This window comes from Sminthopsis crassicaudata, chromosome 2, assembly GCF_048593235.1.
Source record: "Sminthopsis crassicaudata isolate SCR6 chromosome 2, ASM4859323v1, whole genome shotgun sequence".
Classification (NCBI taxonomy): Eukaryota; Metazoa; Chordata; class Mammalia; order Dasyuromorphia; family Dasyuridae; genus Sminthopsis; species Sminthopsis crassicaudata.
This window is the reverse complement of record NC_133618.1, coordinates 291,532,125-291,551,183: the sequence shown is the minus strand read 5'-3', so window position 1 is coordinate 291,551,183 and position 19,059 is coordinate 291,532,125. Positions and strand designations below refer to the sequence as shown.

Genomic DNA, 19,059 nt, shown 5'->3' with positions numbered 1-19,059 from the left:
TCTCAGGGGTCGGCCAAATTTTTTGGGGGGAGATTTAGAGGAGGGCGGGGCACGCAGGGAAGCTGGCGTGTTAAGACTATAGGGTATAAGGAGATTGGCCGGGGTCTTCTTCCCCTCCCCGGCCACTTTCATCGTCCCACTCATTACCAAAATCCATCCCGGTACCCCAACCCAGTCCCTAGCACCCCGGCTTAGAACAAGGACAGGGCACAATTTGGGTCCCCCGGACTTTTCCTCTCAGAGATTCCTAGGTCCCAGGGTTAGGGGTAAGGGTGGGAGAGATTTGGGGGATGGGAAGAAGGGCTCTAGATGCAAAAAGGAATCTTAATCAAAAGGGCTTGGGGTGGAGGCGGACCAGGAGTTCTGCAGTCCCCTCTCCACCCTTTCTATTATGTCTCGCCCCCTTTCCCAATGTGCACATGCGCCCCGAGCTTGGGAACCCCACATCCCTTCCACTCCCACCCATTGCACTGACCATAATGACCGGAGCCTCTGGAAATCGTCCCGCCCCAGGGAGAAGGAGATCCGGCGCGGGAGGGCGCCACAGAAAGATATCTCCAGTTCAGCCCGGTCGGGGGCCCCTGGGGGTGCGGAGTGTAGAGCAATACACCCGACCGCTCAGCAAACAAGAGGTGAGATCTTCACAGTGTCCCAGTAAGATACACACCCTGAGGTTGACGCCTAAAGGCTGCAATCAGAAGCAGCGAAGCATATACGTCACAGAAAGAGGGTGGGATTTCAATTGCCTTTAGCCTATGTTTAGGCCTTCAGTAACTGAATGCCACCCTCTTTTAAAAAGACAGAAACCTCAACTATAAGAGTTAATCTCAAAGGACTGGTCCCATTTTGAAACGCTGAATGAACTTGTGTCTTTTAAAAAATAAAATGTAAAACGATGTTTTCTGCAGTTTAATTTCGATAACATTCGTTAATGCTTCTTAACCCTATGAATTTTCAATAAACAAACAGGTTTACATAAATTGTTTACTCAAGGTCAGAAGACCAGGAACTTAGCTTGAATCTGGCATGGTATTTAGTTTCATTGTCTAGGTAGTATTTAGCTTCGTGTCATTTCCAAATTAAAGTCTCTCTTCTTGTCTCGTGAACTGGTATTAATCTATAGTCAATAATAAGAATAGTCATTTGTACAGTCTTTAAAAGTTTGCACAGGATTTCCCATGTGTTATTTTGTGAAATTGAATACGCTACAGCTATTATTTCCCCCATTTTACAGATCTAGAAACTGAGGCTCCCAGATGCTAAGTGACTTCAATGGCGACAGGATTCAAACCCAGGGCTCTCTTGACTTTGGGATCGTACAGCATTGACTATTTCAACAGACTTTTATTTATTGAACCCAGCCTGCTCTGGGCTGGGACGTGTGTGACAAAATTCATTGATAATGCTAATACTTGAGCTCAGATTTCTGGACTTCTAGTTCATTGTCTTTTTTGTTGCAGTATGATTTCTTTTCTTTTCTCTTTTTTTTTTTTAATATGGAAAGCATGAACATTTTAGATCCCTGCTTATACACAATGTCAATAACAATATAATCAGAAAGAGCTACCACAAAAAAGAAAATTGCTTTTTTTGTCTTTTAAAAACTTTTAAAATTTGATTATATATTTTTTGTTCTTATCTTACCTTTTCAAGTATATCCTTTCTTTAGTCCTCAAATAGTCATACTTTGTAACTAAGATGTAAAATAGAGATACACAGAAACAGCCCTGCTCAGTGACCCTATGATAATAAACAAGTGAAACATAAATAACTGAAGGTATCTGCAATTGTGGTGAAATAAATCAGTACAGTCCAAATGCTGAAATACTTGAGGTACTTCTGCTTGTCGATGACATTGTGTTAATTGCAGTGTGGTATCCCACTGAAAAATCTCATCTTGAACCCTCCTCACTCACTTCCACTTTTTGTGTTGTTTCCCCTCCAGTGAAAGGAGAACAAAACAAAACAAAACAATATTGTCCCTTTAATACTCCCTCAACTCTCGGCGCTAGGCTGTGAAATGCTAAATGATTCTATATGACCAGCACAATTTTATTCCTTAATATAGAATCCCTTGTATCTAGAGGTACTAATGGATTCTACATGTGCAGATGATACAGGTCTTATTTTCAACCATCTTATAATCTAAGTAGGAGAAAGATGATGAAAAATAAGGCCAAAATATAAGGAAGAATGTGTAAAGGAGGAAGATAATAAGGCTGTGAGAAATTAGAGGGATAGCATGATGCAGGCAAAAAAGAGTTGCACCTTGAAGAAAGAAAAGGACCTGATTAAAAACTAATTGAAACAATGAAGATTTTAAGCAAAGTTTGTAGGATATAAAACAAACCCAAAATACAAATTATTTCTGTATATTACCACCAAAGCAGGAAGAGATAAAAGAGAGAAATTCTTTTATAAATAACTATAAACACTCTATAATATCTGGCTACTTGTCAAGACTCCACAGCAATTTAATGAATATAATCATAAAGCACTCTTTACACAAACAAAGGCATAATAATAATTTTTGGAGAAATAGTAATTGCTTATAGCTAGGCCAAATCAATATAATAAAAAGTATAATGCTACCTCAATTTATTTATTCAATATCATGTCAATCAGACTATCTAAGAATTTTTTATAGAGCTAAGAAAAATAACAAAATTCATCTAAAGAACAAAAGGTCAAGAATATCAAAGGAATCAATAAAAAATGGGAAGGAAGGAAACCTTGCAGTACTGGATGTCAAACAAAATCATAATTGTCCAATTTAATATTGGATGAGAGAGAGAGAGAGGTTAATCAGTGAAATAAGAGATAGAGAGGTTAATCAGTGAAATAGGTACACAATTTATGGGACTGAATGAACACAGTAACCTCGCATTGATAAACCCAGCAATTCTACTTACTGGAGCAAGAATACACTATTTGACAAAAACCATTAGGAAACTTGGGAAACAATCTGGCAGAAACTAGATGTAGATCAGCATCTCATACCCCAACAAAGATAAGCTTAAAATAGGTACATGGTTTAGATTTAAAGTGTGATATTCTAGGCAAATTAGAAGAGCATGGAAGAAATTATCTGTCAGATCTGTGAATAAGAGAAAAGTTCATGTTTATATATGCGATAGAGAGGTTTAGAAGCAGTAAAATGGATGATTGTGATTACATAGAATTAAATTTTTTTGTACAAATAAAACCAATGCAGCTAAAAAACTAGAAAAAAAAGCAGGACAATATTTGTACTAAATTTCTCTGATAAAAATTTCATTTCTAAGATATGTAATTGAGTCAAATTTATAAAAATAAGAGCCAACCTTCAAAAGATAAATAATCAGAGGATATGAATAGGTAGCTTTCAGAGGAAAAAAAAAATCAAAGCTATAAATAGCCATATGGAAAAAAATGCCCTAAAGCACTAACAGTGATAGTAATACAAGTTAACAACTCTGAGGTATCATCTTACATCCATAAGCTTGACTAAGATGACAGAAAAGCAAAATGACAAATGCTGGAGAGATTATGGGAAAAACAAGTGTCTTAATGCAATGTTATAAAAGTTGTGAATTGGTCCAACCATTCTTAAGAGCAGTTTGGAACTGTGTCCCAAAATCTACTAAACTGCATATACTTTTTGACCACTACTAAACCTATATCCCAAAGAAATCAAGGAAAGGGTCCACATGTACAAAAACATTTGTAGCTCTTTTCCTGGTTGCAAAGAATTGGAAACTAATGGTATGCCCATCAATTGGAGAATGTTTAATCAAGTTAAATAAATTTGATGGAATGCTATTGAGCTGTAAGAAATGATAAAGAAGGTGGTTTCAAAAAACAAAATAAACAAATCACAAGGAGGACTTATATGAACTGAAGCATAGTAAAGTGAGCAGAATCAGAATGATTTATACAATAATAAAAATATTGTAAAGATTATCAACTCTCAGAGACTTAGAAGCTCTAGTCAACATAAAAATCAAGCACAATTCCAAATAATTCATTATGAAACATTTTAACATATCTACCTCAACAGAGAAAAATGATGGACTCAAAATATAGATCAAAGCATTAGATTCTTTCCCTTCCTTCCTTCCTTCCTTCCTTCCTTCCTTCCTTCCTTCCTTCCTTCCTTCCTTCCTTCCTTCCTTCCTTCCTTCCTTCCTTCCTTCCTTCCTTCCTTCCTTCTTTCCTTCCTTCCTTCCTTCCTTGCTTGCTTCTATCTTCTCTAATATTGGGTCATTTCCCTTTGTTTTGTAGTATTTTTTCATAGATGCCTGAACTCATTTGTTAGATCTGGAGGCCATATTAACTTCTGTTGTTAATGTTCCCATGTTGCTTTATTGGTTCATGTTAGAAGTTTTTGCATTTTATTCTTTCTGAGATCTTTCCTAATTTCAATCTTTTCTCCTCTCCCGTTTTTTCCCTATTCACTTTCTGACTCTGTCCTCTCTGTTGGTGATTTCCTTGGAGACTGGATTTCAAAGTGTCTCAACCTCTGGGCAATTCATGACTCAGTAACCTAGGCCTCTGTTCCAATTTATTTTTGAGTGGAATTTTGAGTGATATTCTGCTCTTTCCCTCAGATTTAGTAGGATGCTACACAGTTCTCCCCTTTCCCATATAGTATCTGGTCCTATTGTCCTGTCCTGCTCTCTCTATTTCTTAATTCTCCAGCCTGGCACTGGCAGTTCAGAAAGCTTCTGTTGTGGCAGTAGGGCATTGTCTGCCCCAGCAACTGGTAGACCAAATCTTTGTAGTTGGTATAGTAGTAGTGCAGTAGTGGTATAACGGGGTTGCATCTCCTAAAAGGTTTTTGCTTCAAACTTCTACATCTTGGAGCTAGGGATTCCATGGCATTGGGAAAAGGAAGGGGAAATTGGGGCAGAGGGGTAAATTTTGTTGTAAACCTTTGTCAAGTCCTTGGGCCTGCTTATGCAACCTTGATGCTGGTAGTGGGAGAGTTAGGGGTCCTGTGGGGTACTGAGTGAGTTTAGAGTGAGGAGACATCAGTTCATGTTTTATCTTCTTTTAACCTTAAATTTTTTGTATTCTGCATGTCCTAGATTATTAAGACAACTGAAATTGTTTTATCTTTGGTGCATAATTTGTTTTGGAGAGATTTGAAAAGTCTTGGAGGTACATGCATGTAATTGGTATTACTTTACTGACTGTAACAATGAATATAAAGAATACAGAGAAACATGGAAAGACATATAAACTGATGCAAAATGAAAAAAGTAGGAACAAGAGACCTTCTCTCTGTGGCCTACATGTGATCCCTGAAACAGGCTTTGGTCCTTTGTCTCATTGCTTGCCTTGTTTGTTTGTTTGTTTTAAATAAAGGCATTAGATACTGATTTTCTGAATTGTAAACATCAAAAGAGGAACTTAGAGGTGTCCTAGTATTTGGGTTTTATAACTATCAGCATCAATGCCAGAGGAACATGGAATGATCTTCAGGACCCAGTCCAGCAGTACCTAAGGCAAAGATATGAGCAACAATGCTGGATTTGTACATGAACCAATACTATATGGGAACTGGGTTCCAGAGACTGAGGTGGTACAGAGATGAGCCCCAGGGGTCTTAGAGGGAATTGTTTATATTTCTGTTTCTCTTATATGTTCTATTTGAAATCCCTATGTAAAAGCAAAAAAAGAAATAAAAAAAAAATAAAACAAAACCCCCACAAATCTTGACTTGATATTAGAATGGTTTGCTAGTTTGATTAAATAATATATGTAAAGTGCTTTGCAGTCTTTAAATACTCTACATAAATTATTATCATCATACAAGGTATTATTTCTGGTGTCATTATTCCCCAATTCCTAATAGAATTCAAACTTTTTAAATGTATCTATGTCTATATTTCTAGCACCTAGTATGGCATCTGGCACATTTTCATTAAAGGAATTAATGATTTCCCCCAATTATATCACCCTTTTCTAGACTTCTAGAAAGAAGTTTGTCCTCCTATGAGAGATAGTGTGGCATGGTGTGATGCACAAAAGCTTAGGAACTGGAATATCCAGGTTCTACTGTTGGCACTAAGTGGCACAATGGATAGAACACTGAGTTTGGAATTAGAAAGATATCTGCAAGAGCTCAAATCCAGTCTCAGATACTTATTAGCTGTGTAAGTTTGGGCAAGTCTCCTTAACTCTGTTTGCCTCAGTTTCCTCAATCTATAAAGGTGAGCTAGAGAAGGAAATGACAAACAACTTCAATATCTTGGCCAAGAAAATCCCAAATGGGAAAACAAAGAATTAGCCACAAACTGAAGTTACTGAACAACAAGAACAAGAGTAGTAAGAGAATCTCGGTTCTCGTTATAGTTCTGTCTTATTACCTTTGGAACTTTGGCTAAGTGATCTTAAAGAGTCTGACAGAACTCCCAATATCAACAAATGTTGACTGTTAGTAGCTTGTTGCTTTTTGAGTCTCAATTTCCTTGTCCATAAAATAAAGAGGTTTGGAGTAGGTGATCTCAAGGATCCTTCCAGCTATAACATTGTATGGTTTTAAGGAGCCTTCCAATAAAACAAAATATTATTTATTTTAATATTCTTTTCTTTTTAAATTTTGAATTTCAAAATTTTCCCCTCTTTCCTTCCCACCCTTTCCCTACCTACTATGAAGACAAGAAATATGAAATCAATTTCACATATCAAATTATATATAACATTTCAATATTAGTCATATTTTTTAAAACAGTAAACAAACAGTAAAAAAAAGAAGATTATACTTCAATTTGCATTCAGAGTTCATTAGTTCCCTCTCTAGGGGTAAAGAGAAAATTTTTTTTTTATCATGATTCCTTTGAAATTGTCTTAAATCATTGTATTGATCACAGTTATCAAATCTTTCATGGAGGATCATCATTACAAGAATGCTGTTACTGTTCACAATGATTTCCTGGTTTTTCTCACTTCACTTTGCATCAGTTCATATAGGTCTTGACGTATTGGGTTTTTTTTTTTTAAATCACTCCGCCTTGTCATTTCTTATTGCATAATAGTAATCCATACCAATTATATACCACAACTTGTTCAGCTGTCCCACAATTGATGAACATCTCCTCAGTTTGTAATTTTTGTCACCACAAAAAGAGCTAATATAAATATTATCTGTTTGGAATACAGATCTAAAAGTGATATTATTGAGTGAAAATATATGCACAATTTTATAGCCCTTGAGCATAGTTCCAACTTGTTTTCCAAAATAGTTGGATCAGTTCACTAATCTATCAATAATTCATTAGTGTGACTATGTTTTCCCTATTCCTTCCAGCATTTGTCATTTCTGATGTATGTGAAATGGTACCGTAAAGCTGTTTTTATTTGTATTTCTTTAATAGTAATTTAGAACATTTTATGTAACTATGGAAAGCTTTCATTTCTTCTTTTAAAAACTGTTTATATCCTTTGATAATTTATCAACTAGGGAGTTCTTAGTTTTATAAATTTGGCTTAATTCTATACTCAATATATATTTGATAAATGAAGTCTTTATCGGAGAAACTTGCTGTAAATTTTTTTTGTGTGTTACTTCTTTGTCTATGGCGCCTTCTAGCAAAATGTAGTTTTCCTGATTATCTCTTTTAAGTAAAGCTATTTTTGCTCTTGCTTTGTCTGGGATTAAAACTGCTATGCCTTCCTTTTTAAAAAACTTCAACTGAAGTATGCTAGATTCTGCTCCAATCCTTTATTTTTAACTCTTTGTTGTGTATTTTTATTTCAAGTGTGTCTTTTACAAAAAACATCCTGTTGGATTCTGGTTTCTAATCCATTATGAGATCTACTTCTGTTTTATGGGTGAGCTCATCCCATTAACATTCAGTTATGATTATTAACTTATATTTCCCTCCATGTCATTATCTTCTGTTTCCTCCCTTAGCTCCCCACCCCTCTCTCCTGCCACTCCTCAAAAGTCTATTTTGTTTTTAGTCAATACCTCCCTTAATCTGCTTTCCTTTTAATCATTCTTCCTTCCTCTCATATTTCCCTATTGGGCAAGTAACATTTCTATACACAATTGAGTGTGAATATATAGTGTCCCTTCTTTGAACCAATTCCAGTGAGGGGAAAGTTTAATCATTGCTTGCTACCTTCCTCCCCATTTCCCCTATCATTATAAAAGTTTTTCCTTATTTTTGCTCATTCTTCTCCTTTTCCACTTCTCCTAGTACATCTCTGTTTCTACCTTCCCTTCATTTTTTTTGGAGATCATTCCAGCATAATTGACATACTCATTCCCTCTGTCAATGTAAACTTTTTCTTTTTAACTGTCCTTATAATGATAAACTTCTTAGGAATTACACATATCATTTTCCTCTATAGGATTATAAACAATTTAGTTCTATTAAATCCCTTATGTTTACCTTTTCATGCTTTTCTTGAGTCTTCTGTTTGAATGTCATATTTTCTATTTAGCTTAAATCTTTTCATCAGAAATACTTCAAAGTTCTCTATTCCATTAAATATACATTTCTCTCCTTGAAGGATTATATATAATTTTTCTGGATAAGTGATTCTTGATGCCTCATAAAGCCATTAGTTCCAACTTTTTCAATTCTAATTTTTAAGGAATTTTTTTTTCAGGGAGATTTTGTACCTTGCTTTTCAGATGGCCAATTCTGTTTTTTAAGGAATTTTTTTCCTCAATGATTTTTTGGTGCCACTTTTTATTTTAAGGCATTATTTTCTTCAGTATTTTTTTTTTACATCTTTTACCAAATTGTTATTCTCTTTTCATAATTTTCTTGCATCACCCTCATTTTCCCTCCCCCCCCCATTTTTTCTCTACCATTCATCTCTTTCTTTAATGCTTCTAGGAATCTTCATGGGATTTGGCCCAATTAGCATTTTTATTTGAGGCTTATTTTGGTAGCTGTTTTCATATTTCATATTTCTTGTTCTGAGTTTGTCCTATATGCCTATTGCCTATGTATTGGCTTTTTCTACCACTTTAGTAGCTTTTTTTCATCATTTTCTGGTTGTTTGCTCATTTTTTTCCTAGCCTGATTCTTCCAAACAAAATAGATGCACAAATGAGCTAGGTCTAGAGGAAAAGATTGTTCTCTGGATTTCTTATGGAAAATTACAAAGCTCTTTAGCTCACTCCAAGCTTCCCATGATAGCAAAAGTCTATCTTTTCAATGCTAACATTTTGCTTATGTTACTATATATCAGTGAGACATATATCACTGCCACTGGAGAACTAACAATGAGAATTTTATATAAGACAATGGAGAGGCTCATGGTGAACATGAATAGAACTAATGAGAAGCCCAAAGAAGAGAAGGAACAAAGGACATCATTAAGGAATTATATAATAGCATAGAAAGATGGACTGGTTAAAAGGTAAAAACAAAGAAAGATAGGTGGGCAGCTCAAATGCTTCATTGGTTCCTTTGCTATCTCAGAAGAAAATGAGGAAGGCCTCCAGGATATTAGATGGATCTTTTGTGGTGAGACAGGTTACAGTTTACAGGTTACAGGACCTCCCAAATCAGTTTGATCCCAGATTTGTTTGAATATTTGAATAGTAAACTGGGAAAAGGTTGTTTAGAAGACCTGAGCAAGGTTCTGGTATCCCCCTTTTTAATAGTATTTTATTTTCCCAAGTATATGCAAAGATAGTTTTTAACATTCATCTCTGCAAAACTTTGTGTTTTAAATTTTTCTCCTTCTCTCTCCCTCTCCTCCGTCCCTAAGACAGTAAGCAATTCAATACAGGTCACTAACCTTGCTGTTACTGGTACAATGTTTTCTTGGTTCTGCTCACTTCACTCAGCAGCATGCTGTTTGTGTAAATCTTTCCAGCTTTTCTGAAATCAGCCTTCCTTTTTTCTAATTCTCTTCTGCCATAAAAAGCGTTGCTGTGAATAGTTGACTACATTTGCAACTCTCTTTTTCAGAGAAGCAAACTGAGACCCAGAGAAGGAAAGTGACTGATTTAATCATACAGTGAATCTGTATTTCAAATCACAACTCAGTTGAGAGATATTGCTCTTTTCCCTATCTTAAGTTGCCTCCAAAACATTCCATCATGGAGTGGCCATGTAGTGATGAGTCCTTTGTTCATAGCTTGGCTGACCCTTGAATGAAAAGAGCACAGTTGGTTAAGAAGCCCATCCTTAATGTTTTTTCATCTTGATAGAATTTACCAGAGTTTATAATTTGCTGACATGGACTCGAAGATGAAGGATCTAACATGATGAAGTGTACTAGATCTTTAAGGAAAATTATTTTTTAGCTAGCTCAAATTCTTTACTCATCCCCCTAATATGGTAATTCTTCTAGGAGTAGAAGGGATAATATTTGTATAGAACAGAGAATGTATATAGCCTTATATTCTAGTTATCTTTTAACCCTGAAAAGTGGAGTCAGTTGTAACCAGTGGAATTGGGGAGGGGTCTGTGCCCCTTATTTTCTCCCTGTAGCTGGAGATAGGGTGAACAAACCTGAAACTGTCCCTGGAAAACCTTTGGAAATAGGCCATCCTATACGCACAACTCATTAAGGCTGGCTCTTTCTTCTTTAATCTCATGAGATCCTAGGCCGCCCTCATAAGAAGGGCATTCATCTGTTAGGTCCCAGAGGAAGATTTTTGCATACTACTAAGGTGAAGGGAAGTCACCGGATTTAAGAAACTGGACTATAGAGGCAGTTAGATGGTGCAGTAGATAAAGCATCAGTCCTGAAGTCAGAAAGAGCTGAGTTCAAATCCAGCCTTAGACAATACTTCCTAGCTATGTGACCCTGGGAAAGTCACTTAACCCTCATTTCCTCAGCAGAAAAGCAAAACAAAAAAAACTGGACTATTGTCTCTGGAGCTGAACCTTTGACTTTCTCTTTGGCTCCATAATATTCTTCTAGTTTCCAAATCCCAGCAGTGGGCTCAGAATTACTTGTTTGAATATTTCTGTGATTTATGAGCCTGCAGAGAGTAGATCATTATCTTTTTAAAGTAAATTTCATAGGAAGCTTGTAAATCTCTTTTTGCATTTGGAAAAGCTGACTCTAGGGGCAACTGCAGAAGTCTCTAAATCCTACCTTAGAATCATCTCAGTATGGCAGCCCAAGGTTAGTCAATCAATCAACAAGTATTTATTAAGCACTTACTATGTGCTAGGCACTTTGCTAAGTTTTTAGGTAGAAGGAAAAGTCCTTGCCCTCTAGGAACATATGTTCAAATGAAGGAGACAACATGTAAATAATTGGGTCCATATAAGAATATACATGTAATTTATGCATGTTTTCATATTTAAATCAAGGAGTTTAGTATAGATTTTGGGGCACTTGTCATTTTATATGACATACAAGAAATGACACATTTATTTTCACTAACCTCTAACTGAAATTTGGCATTTCCTTCAAATATTTAAGAATATTATGCCATGAAGGAATCTAAGGCCTTTACCAGACTGCTATGAATACAAAACTTCTGTGACATAAAAAAAAATGTTAAGAATCTTTGGTGTAAATGGAAAATAATCTGAGAAAGCAAAGTAGTAGCATCCAGGAAGACTTCCTGAAGAAGGTGGGACTGAGATGAACCAAATTCTGAAATCATCCAGGAGAACCAAAATTTGTTCATGAAAGGGCAGAACTTGTCAGGCCTGGGGATAGTCAGTACAAAACCATGCAAATAGACCAAGGTCACCATGAGTTTGAAGTGACAGGGTTTGCCTTTGCTTAGCAAGATAGAAAATGATTTTATAGCTGCTAGGATTTCCGTCCCACAATATTTATCTCCTCCATGAATTCCATTGATTCATGAAATTCTCATAACTTGTTAGGATTACTAGGTGAGAACTCAGGTTGAGATTCATTCCTTTGGTTCAGGTCAAAGGAGAGCAGCACATTGTAGTGGGAAAAATACTAGAAACAGATAATCTTGGATGGAATCATAGATTCTGATTTGAATCTGAATTGAAAGGGACCCAGTACAATCTTTACTTGAGGAAGAATCCCTTCTAACATACTTGATGCGTGGCTTTTTGTCCCCCAACTTAAGACTTCCATTAGGCATCCCAAGCCACTCATAGAAAATTCCAGCGTTAGAGGTCTCCCTCCATTTCAAATTTAAATCAAACTTCACAACATTCTATTACCATTGTCTAGATCTGTTCTCTGGAATCAGGTAGAAAAATTCTAACTTTTCCTCTACATAAGAGGCCTCCAGATACCTGAAAGCTTTGATGTCTGCCATCATTCTCCTTTCAAAATCAAACTTTTTTACTCACTCTTTGGGTCCTGGAATTATTTATAAGGTCTAGATAAACTCTTAACTCACTTGCTAAATTTATGTTTTGGCTTTCTTGGAAATGAATAAGTCTTTCTGATTCATTTATGCCCCTATCCAGATGTGAAAGCTTTGGGAAACATTTCCAATTATCTTGCTGTCTTCTTCCTAAAGTAATTACAGGTACTCCAGTAAATGTGAGCTATTATTATTATTTCTGAAATGAATCCTTTTGCCATTTGGGTTCAGGCATCTTGGGAAATGTAATCCTTTCCCTGTAAGACATATCTGCAGGGGTATACATTGTATATGACCTCAGAAATCAGTAAATCCCACAAATCAATTAGAACTTGATTTATTATTTTATTGATTATCTGGTCTTAACAAAATGGAGAAAATATTAATAACGCTGATAAAAATTTAAAATGTGCCATGCATGCTTTGCTCATTCCCTTCTCAGGGCTTGTTGTTAAACATTCACCAGCATACTCCTGCATAAATATCTGTTATATCTGTGTAACATAGTTGCTTTGGTCCCACTCAGACAGTCCTCTGTGTTACATGTTTTCTTGCCTCAGAAGTTTCTAATATCCAGCTTCTTAAACTGTGGTTTGCAATTCTATATGGAGCCTTATAACTGAATGTGGGGCTCATGAAATAATGATTTATTATCAGTAAATGTTTGATTTATATATCTAGTTTACTTCAAAGATATAACAAGAATAGACATACAAACATTTCCTTTAATCCTTGTGGGGACTAAAAAGATTTGAGAGACAAAAGATTGATAGAGTTAAGATAAAAACAACAATCATGTTATACAAATGAAGTGCAGAGTAAAAATAGACACAGAGACATTAGAGGAGGGAGAGAGGTTCATAGTTCTGAAAGCCTACTCACATTGGAATGGGTTCACTAGGCAACACTACATATATACCAAGAAGAGTATAGCACCCTCCAAAATCTATAAAGTAATAAGGGGAAAGGGATAAGTGATTGGGGAAGCAAAGGGTGAGGGAAAAGACAAGGGATCTTTGGGTGGGGAGAGATTAATTAATACCAAGTTAAGTTATTAAGCAGAATTTAATTAGAGTCAGCAGGGATAGGAAAGACATATGTGTATGTATATGTGGGGTGTGTGTGTGTGGGGTATATATTTTTATATGTCTACATAAATATATCTTTTCTTAATTATTGTTTGCTTGGGGGTGGTGGGTAAGATGAAAGGGGGGGGGAGAATAAAGTAAATGAGGTATATAGCAAAGAACCAAAGAACCAAAGAATTTACAAGGAAGTAAAGAAAAAGTGAATACTCATGAATATAATTTCTTCTACTAATATTTATTTCTTGATCTGATAATTTGTTGTTATATGTTTTAAATCCTTCCTGATGTTCTGCTGGGCACATGACAATGCTCTTTTTTATTTTGTTTTATATTCCTTTTCTGTTTTTCTTTTTTTTTCTTACTGTTTTTTCAAATAAGATAAATTTTTTAAAAAAGTTTGAGAGACATGGTTCTTATGTTATTTAATCATTTTATTAACAAAGCCAGCACATTTATTTTAATAAAAGGATAGTAGTCATTTGGCAGTGTCTCTTAGACCAGAGACAATCATAGTAGCAACCTCACAGTTTATATACTATATAGAATAGATGTTACCCAGGGTAAGAATCAACCCTGATTACTTAACAATTAATGAGGGAATGGGTATTATAATGAGAGGCTAGGCTATATTGAAATGAGGATATATGACCTGGGTCTTTTACCACACCTCTGTCTCTGAGGATAAGAGGACAATGAGATCAGGTTTACAGTCTTTTCTTGCACTGCTCTTGGGTTTTGCTGCTAGGTGGGCTGTACTGCCTAGCTTGGATTCCTGCACTCCTGGATTCCCATGGCATGGAGGCTCCATTCTATGTGCCTAGAATGGAAGGAATGAAGGAAAAGGACAAAATTCCAGACCCATTTTACTCCAATCCAGAACAGTCCTCTAGGGTCTATGGGAGGCATAATTGTCTCCTTTTATCAGATTCCCTGTGGCTATAGAGGAAGCCTCAAAACAGTCAATATGGCATGGTCTTAATCCCTATGTACAGGTAAAAATTATAATCGTCTTCAAATAAAAAAATTTTGCAGATTCAACAAATAAAATATATTTCACAGTTTACTAGAGACAAAATAAGAATACTCTCCACCTCAAAGGCAGCTAGCTAGGTGGCTCAGTGAATAGATCACTGGGTGGGGATCAAGAAGACCTAAGTTCAAATCTGACCTCAGATATTTACTAGCTATGTGACTCTGGGTAAGTCACTTGATCCTGTTTGCCTCAGTTTTTTCATCTGTAAAATGAGCTGAAAAAAGGAAATGGCAAATCACTCTAGTATCTTTGCTAAGAAAATCCCAATTGGGATCAAGAAGAATCAGAAACAACTGAAATGAATATATATATATATATATATATATATATATATATATATATATATATATAGTTAGCTGGTTAATTAGTCTACAATGAACATCAAAATTTCTCTGGGGATCCCTGCACATTTCTTGTGGATCTTTATTTCAAAAGCTACCTCAAAGTTTCCTCCAATGGATCTCTGTTACTATGATGTTGTGTCCTGCTTTCTAGAACCCCCAAGTGTTTTTTGCCTGGGGCCCAGGATCTGAGTCCCACTTCTTACAATGACTACATAGGGGGTAGGCAAAACTTCTTCAAGGGCGGTGCTAGGTGTTATTGCCCTTCCCACTTCTCCTCCTCCTTCCACCCACAAAGGCAGAGTTAAGGGAGGAGGGTCAGGAGATGGGGAATACCCTAAGGGTGCCTGCTCAGGTGGAATTGAAAATGAGCTTTGAAGGTGAAAAGCAAGCTCATCAGTAAGGTACTTAAGATACAGGCCATGGTACTTAAGATGCTTAAATATTTTCTCCCCCAACTGGTCATGTCTTTCAAATCTTCTAGAGCAATAACAAGCATTATGAATCTATAAAATACTAAAAAAGACTTCTTTAGCTCCGTCCCACATGCTGTATTCTCCATGTCTACAGGCACCAACCCTCTGCTTGTTTTTCTCCTCATACTTCATGGTTTGATCACCCAAGTTAAAATATTTCCTATTTTTTCTTAAAACCAATTTTACTCCATGGTATTCAGTTAATTGTTCTCTCACTAACTTCTCCATCTCTCTCCTTACAAAGCCACAGAGATGTGCACTTTAGAGCATCAGAGGACTCATTGATCTGCTTCTGAGTTACCAACAAACCTTGCTTCTCTGTTAACCTAACTAAGCCTGCTTCATACTTCCCTGGGAGGAGGCTCTTTTCTTAGTATTTGCCAATTTTGGCTGAAAAATGAAAGTGACTAGTTTAGCCCTTACCCATTCTTCCTGCTTGCCTATTTCTATACTTATTCTATTCTCTGGCCATAGGGACTCCTCCACTGAACTTGCTGATTGAGTCAGTCGAGCTGCTTATTCCCTGCTTTGTAAGGCCCTGTGTTTCGAGGGCCCCACATTGGGCGCCAAATGTTGTGTCCTGCTTTCTAGAACCCCCAAGTTGGGGTGACAAAACGTGCTGTGTTTTCTAGAGTTCCCATGCCAGAGTGGTTAAAACATATTGTTTTAGTGGAGGAGTGAGGAGGCGAGACTTCCAAGGATGGTGGAGATAATGGAGTTTGTTTATTTCAAATTCTTTTACCCTTATATACCCTAATATAACCAAATGTAACCAAAGCAATACTGCCCATGTGCTAAATATGGTGGGACTACATAAACAACTTGCTGTTGTATGTAGATTGATACTTGGTATCACTCTTTGCCACCTGGTATCACTCTGCTTCAATCACAATATAAGTTATCACCGCCCCCTAACTTCTCAGGAAGGCAAAGAGCCCTTGGGGGAGATGGGGAGCCCAACCAGACATTGTTATCAGGTTCTCTCTGGGCTGAAGGGTCTTATACCTCACTCAGAGTTTCTCTACTATCTGTGGGTCCTCTACCCTATGAAGATAATCCAAAATAGAATTACAAATTCTCTTGAAAGAATAAACATGCTCACTTAGAAAAATATGATTGCTTAGTCATGTCCAACTCTTTATGGGCTCTCTTTGGAGTTTTCTTGGCAAGGATCCTGGAATGATCTACCATTTCCTTCTCCAGCTCATTTTACAGATAAAGAATTGGGGCAAACAGGGTTAATTGACTTGTCTGAGGTCATACAACCAGTAAAGTTCTGAAACCAGATTTGAACTGAGGGAGAGAAATCATCCTGACTCTAGGACCAGTTCTATCCACTGTGTCACCTAGTACCCATTAGAAAAGTAGTAAGGGAAATATAATACTGTACTTTGGTTTCTATTTACTCGAAAACATTACCCTATAAAATTGTTGGGCATACAGTTCTCACAAGAAGGCAAATAAATGTAAAAGAATGTAAATGTAAATGAAATGTAAAATGTAAAAGAATGTAAAAGAAAATGTAAAAGAAATAGAAAAAAACATTTCTTAACTATGCAGTTGTGTTCTATGAGAAATGCTGAAAAGTTTGGTTTTCAGAGTGTTGAAGCTTTGAAGTAGTGTGGGATAGTGGTTACCACTGACCGAGAGGTTTTCTGAATGTGAAAGGTTAAGATTCCACAGAACAATGAAGTGATCAATAGAAACCTTGAGCAAACAAGGAATTGGAAGTTGGGGGGGGGGTAGGTAGATTCAGCCAATCAGAAAGAATCTTGTAGTTTAGAGAAAACCACACATTTAATCTTAATAGCCCATCTAGCTCATACTAGGTGGGGGTCAATGACAGGACTTGACAAAATTACTTCTGTGCCTGCTTAACAGGCTAACTGAATATTAAACAACACACCCTGTAGGAGGAGTTTTCCACCATTTTTGAACATTGGATGTATGATAAGGAGAGGGGAACATGTTTTATACATATGTGGGATGGGCGCAAGATCTCTTTCCTAATTAACTAATCAGAGACATCTTCAGATACAAAGAGAAAGTGTTTATTTAATCCCTACAGGAAGAGGCCCAGACACACCTGGGAGCCATCCCAACTCCTACCATGTGCTCCTAAACCTGGCCAACTTCTGCTTTGTCCAGCCTTCTCATTGGATAGACTAAAGGAACGTAACCATCCCTGACCAATGGCCACCAATGTTGGCTGCCTCCCACAGCTCATGTCATTTCTTGTAACTTCACTAACTTCCTGCATCCCAGCATTCAAAGATCATCCCTCCAGAGATTATGTGACCCTCCAGGTCCCACCTCTGGGAACAGGGAACATGTGACTCAATACTGAGAAATACTTCATCCAATCAGTCCCATTCATACATATAAAGGGGAAATGGGTGTATTGGAAAGATTATAACTAGGAAGACCCATATGGATCACATTGGTAAGTATAAAACTTCCACTTCTGGGCTCAGTGCTCCCTCTTTCCAAAGAGGAGTGTTTTTAAGTAGGTATAATTTACATGACTAAAAGCCTTCTGAGGGCTTTTAGAGGCTTACCAGAAAAAAAAAAACAACAAAAAAAACCCAAAAAGCCTCTCTAGGAGGAGCTTGTGAAATCAGCTGATATCCCTGATTTGTATTCTTTTGGAGTTTGTAATAGTGCCCCGACATTTTCTACATAGCCCTGCCCCCAGCATTTCTGGCATGAAGGGTGGGCTAGTCACTGTACTATAGACCTGAAGTCAGACACCTGGGTCCAAATTTCTCTGATCCTCTCCCCCAAGGTCTAAAGTCCTCCAATTTCTAAAGCCCTATCTATAGACAGACTTGAAAGGGCAGTTTTCTGCCACTTTAAATTTTGGGGTGTTATGTGTTTGTGAACTTGTTTATTCTGGTATAAGATTTTAGAAATATGTGTGTATTGATATTGAAATATTGGTACTAGAAGTCTAAATCCGTATTTGATTTGAAGTAAAAAAAATTGGTTATTGAAAAAAAATTCTCTGGTAATTAACCTAAAGAGGCCACATGTTTGTATCTCCTAATTAGACCATGTTACTGTCTAAATTGCATATTGGGTAATTTGTAAAAATTGTATGAGCTATGCTGTAACATTTTTTCAGCCTTGCTGGATATGTGGTAGCAATTTTAAGAAATTTGGTCCAAAGTTACTTAGAATATTAATTTTAAGTTTTGTCTTGCCTGCTCCCTTTAATAAAGAAATAAAAGCAAGAAAATTTGGCTTATAGGGATATGAGTAATAACAGAACAAATTGTACCTAAGTATGGATTTGTAGAGCTAATAATTCTAATAATGAAATAACTATTTGGTGTGGAAATAAACTACTGCCACATTTTTATTTGTTCCAGAAGCAGGAATAAACTTGTTGGGAAGAGACTTAATTTTTAAATTAGATCTAAAGATAAAAGTGGCATAGGAATGATTGGCTGTTAGACTACATTTGTTAAGTACTGAAACCTGTGAAGAAATTAGACCAGAAGTTTGGGTAGGAGAAAGGAGTCATGGGGAGATAAAAATTGATCCAATAGAAATTAAACTAAAGAATCCTCAGGTTGTGACCTGTGTTAGATAGTATCCTATTCCTGTGGAGAAGAAGGAAAGGGCTGCAGCTGGTTATTGATCAGTTATTAGAGGAAGAGCCAGAGCACTTAAAATGGTTAAAAGAAAAAGAAGTGTTTCAACAGGTAAAGCAGGCTCTGGTTACAGCCCCAATATTGGCCCTGCCTATCCTTAACAAACCTTTCCATCAGTTTGTTAACAGTAGATAAAGGAACTACCTTATGGACTGGACAAAGGCAACCAGTTGCTTTCTTTTCCAAATTACTCC

At 36.6% G+C, this 19,059-nt stretch overlaps 2 protein-coding genes across 2 annotated transcripts in view; one reads left to right on the top strand and one right to left on the bottom strand.

Moving 5' to 3' along the window:
* OTUB2 (OTU deubiquitinase, ubiquitin aldehyde binding 2) overlaps positions 1-656 on the bottom strand; it is a 37,758-nt gene extending 37,102 nt beyond the window's left edge. The window contains exon 1 of the mRNA XM_074289703.1: positions 476-656. Within this exon, the coding sequence (XP_074145804.1) occupies positions 476-478 (3 nt within the window). The 5' untranslated portion in view covers positions 479-656. The remainder of the gene's footprint in view (positions 1-475) is intronic.
* ASB2 (ankyrin repeat and SOCS box containing 2) overlaps positions 1-19,059 on the top strand; it is a 259,403-nt gene that overhangs the window by 22,997 nt on the left and 217,347 nt on the right. The window lies entirely within an intron of this gene.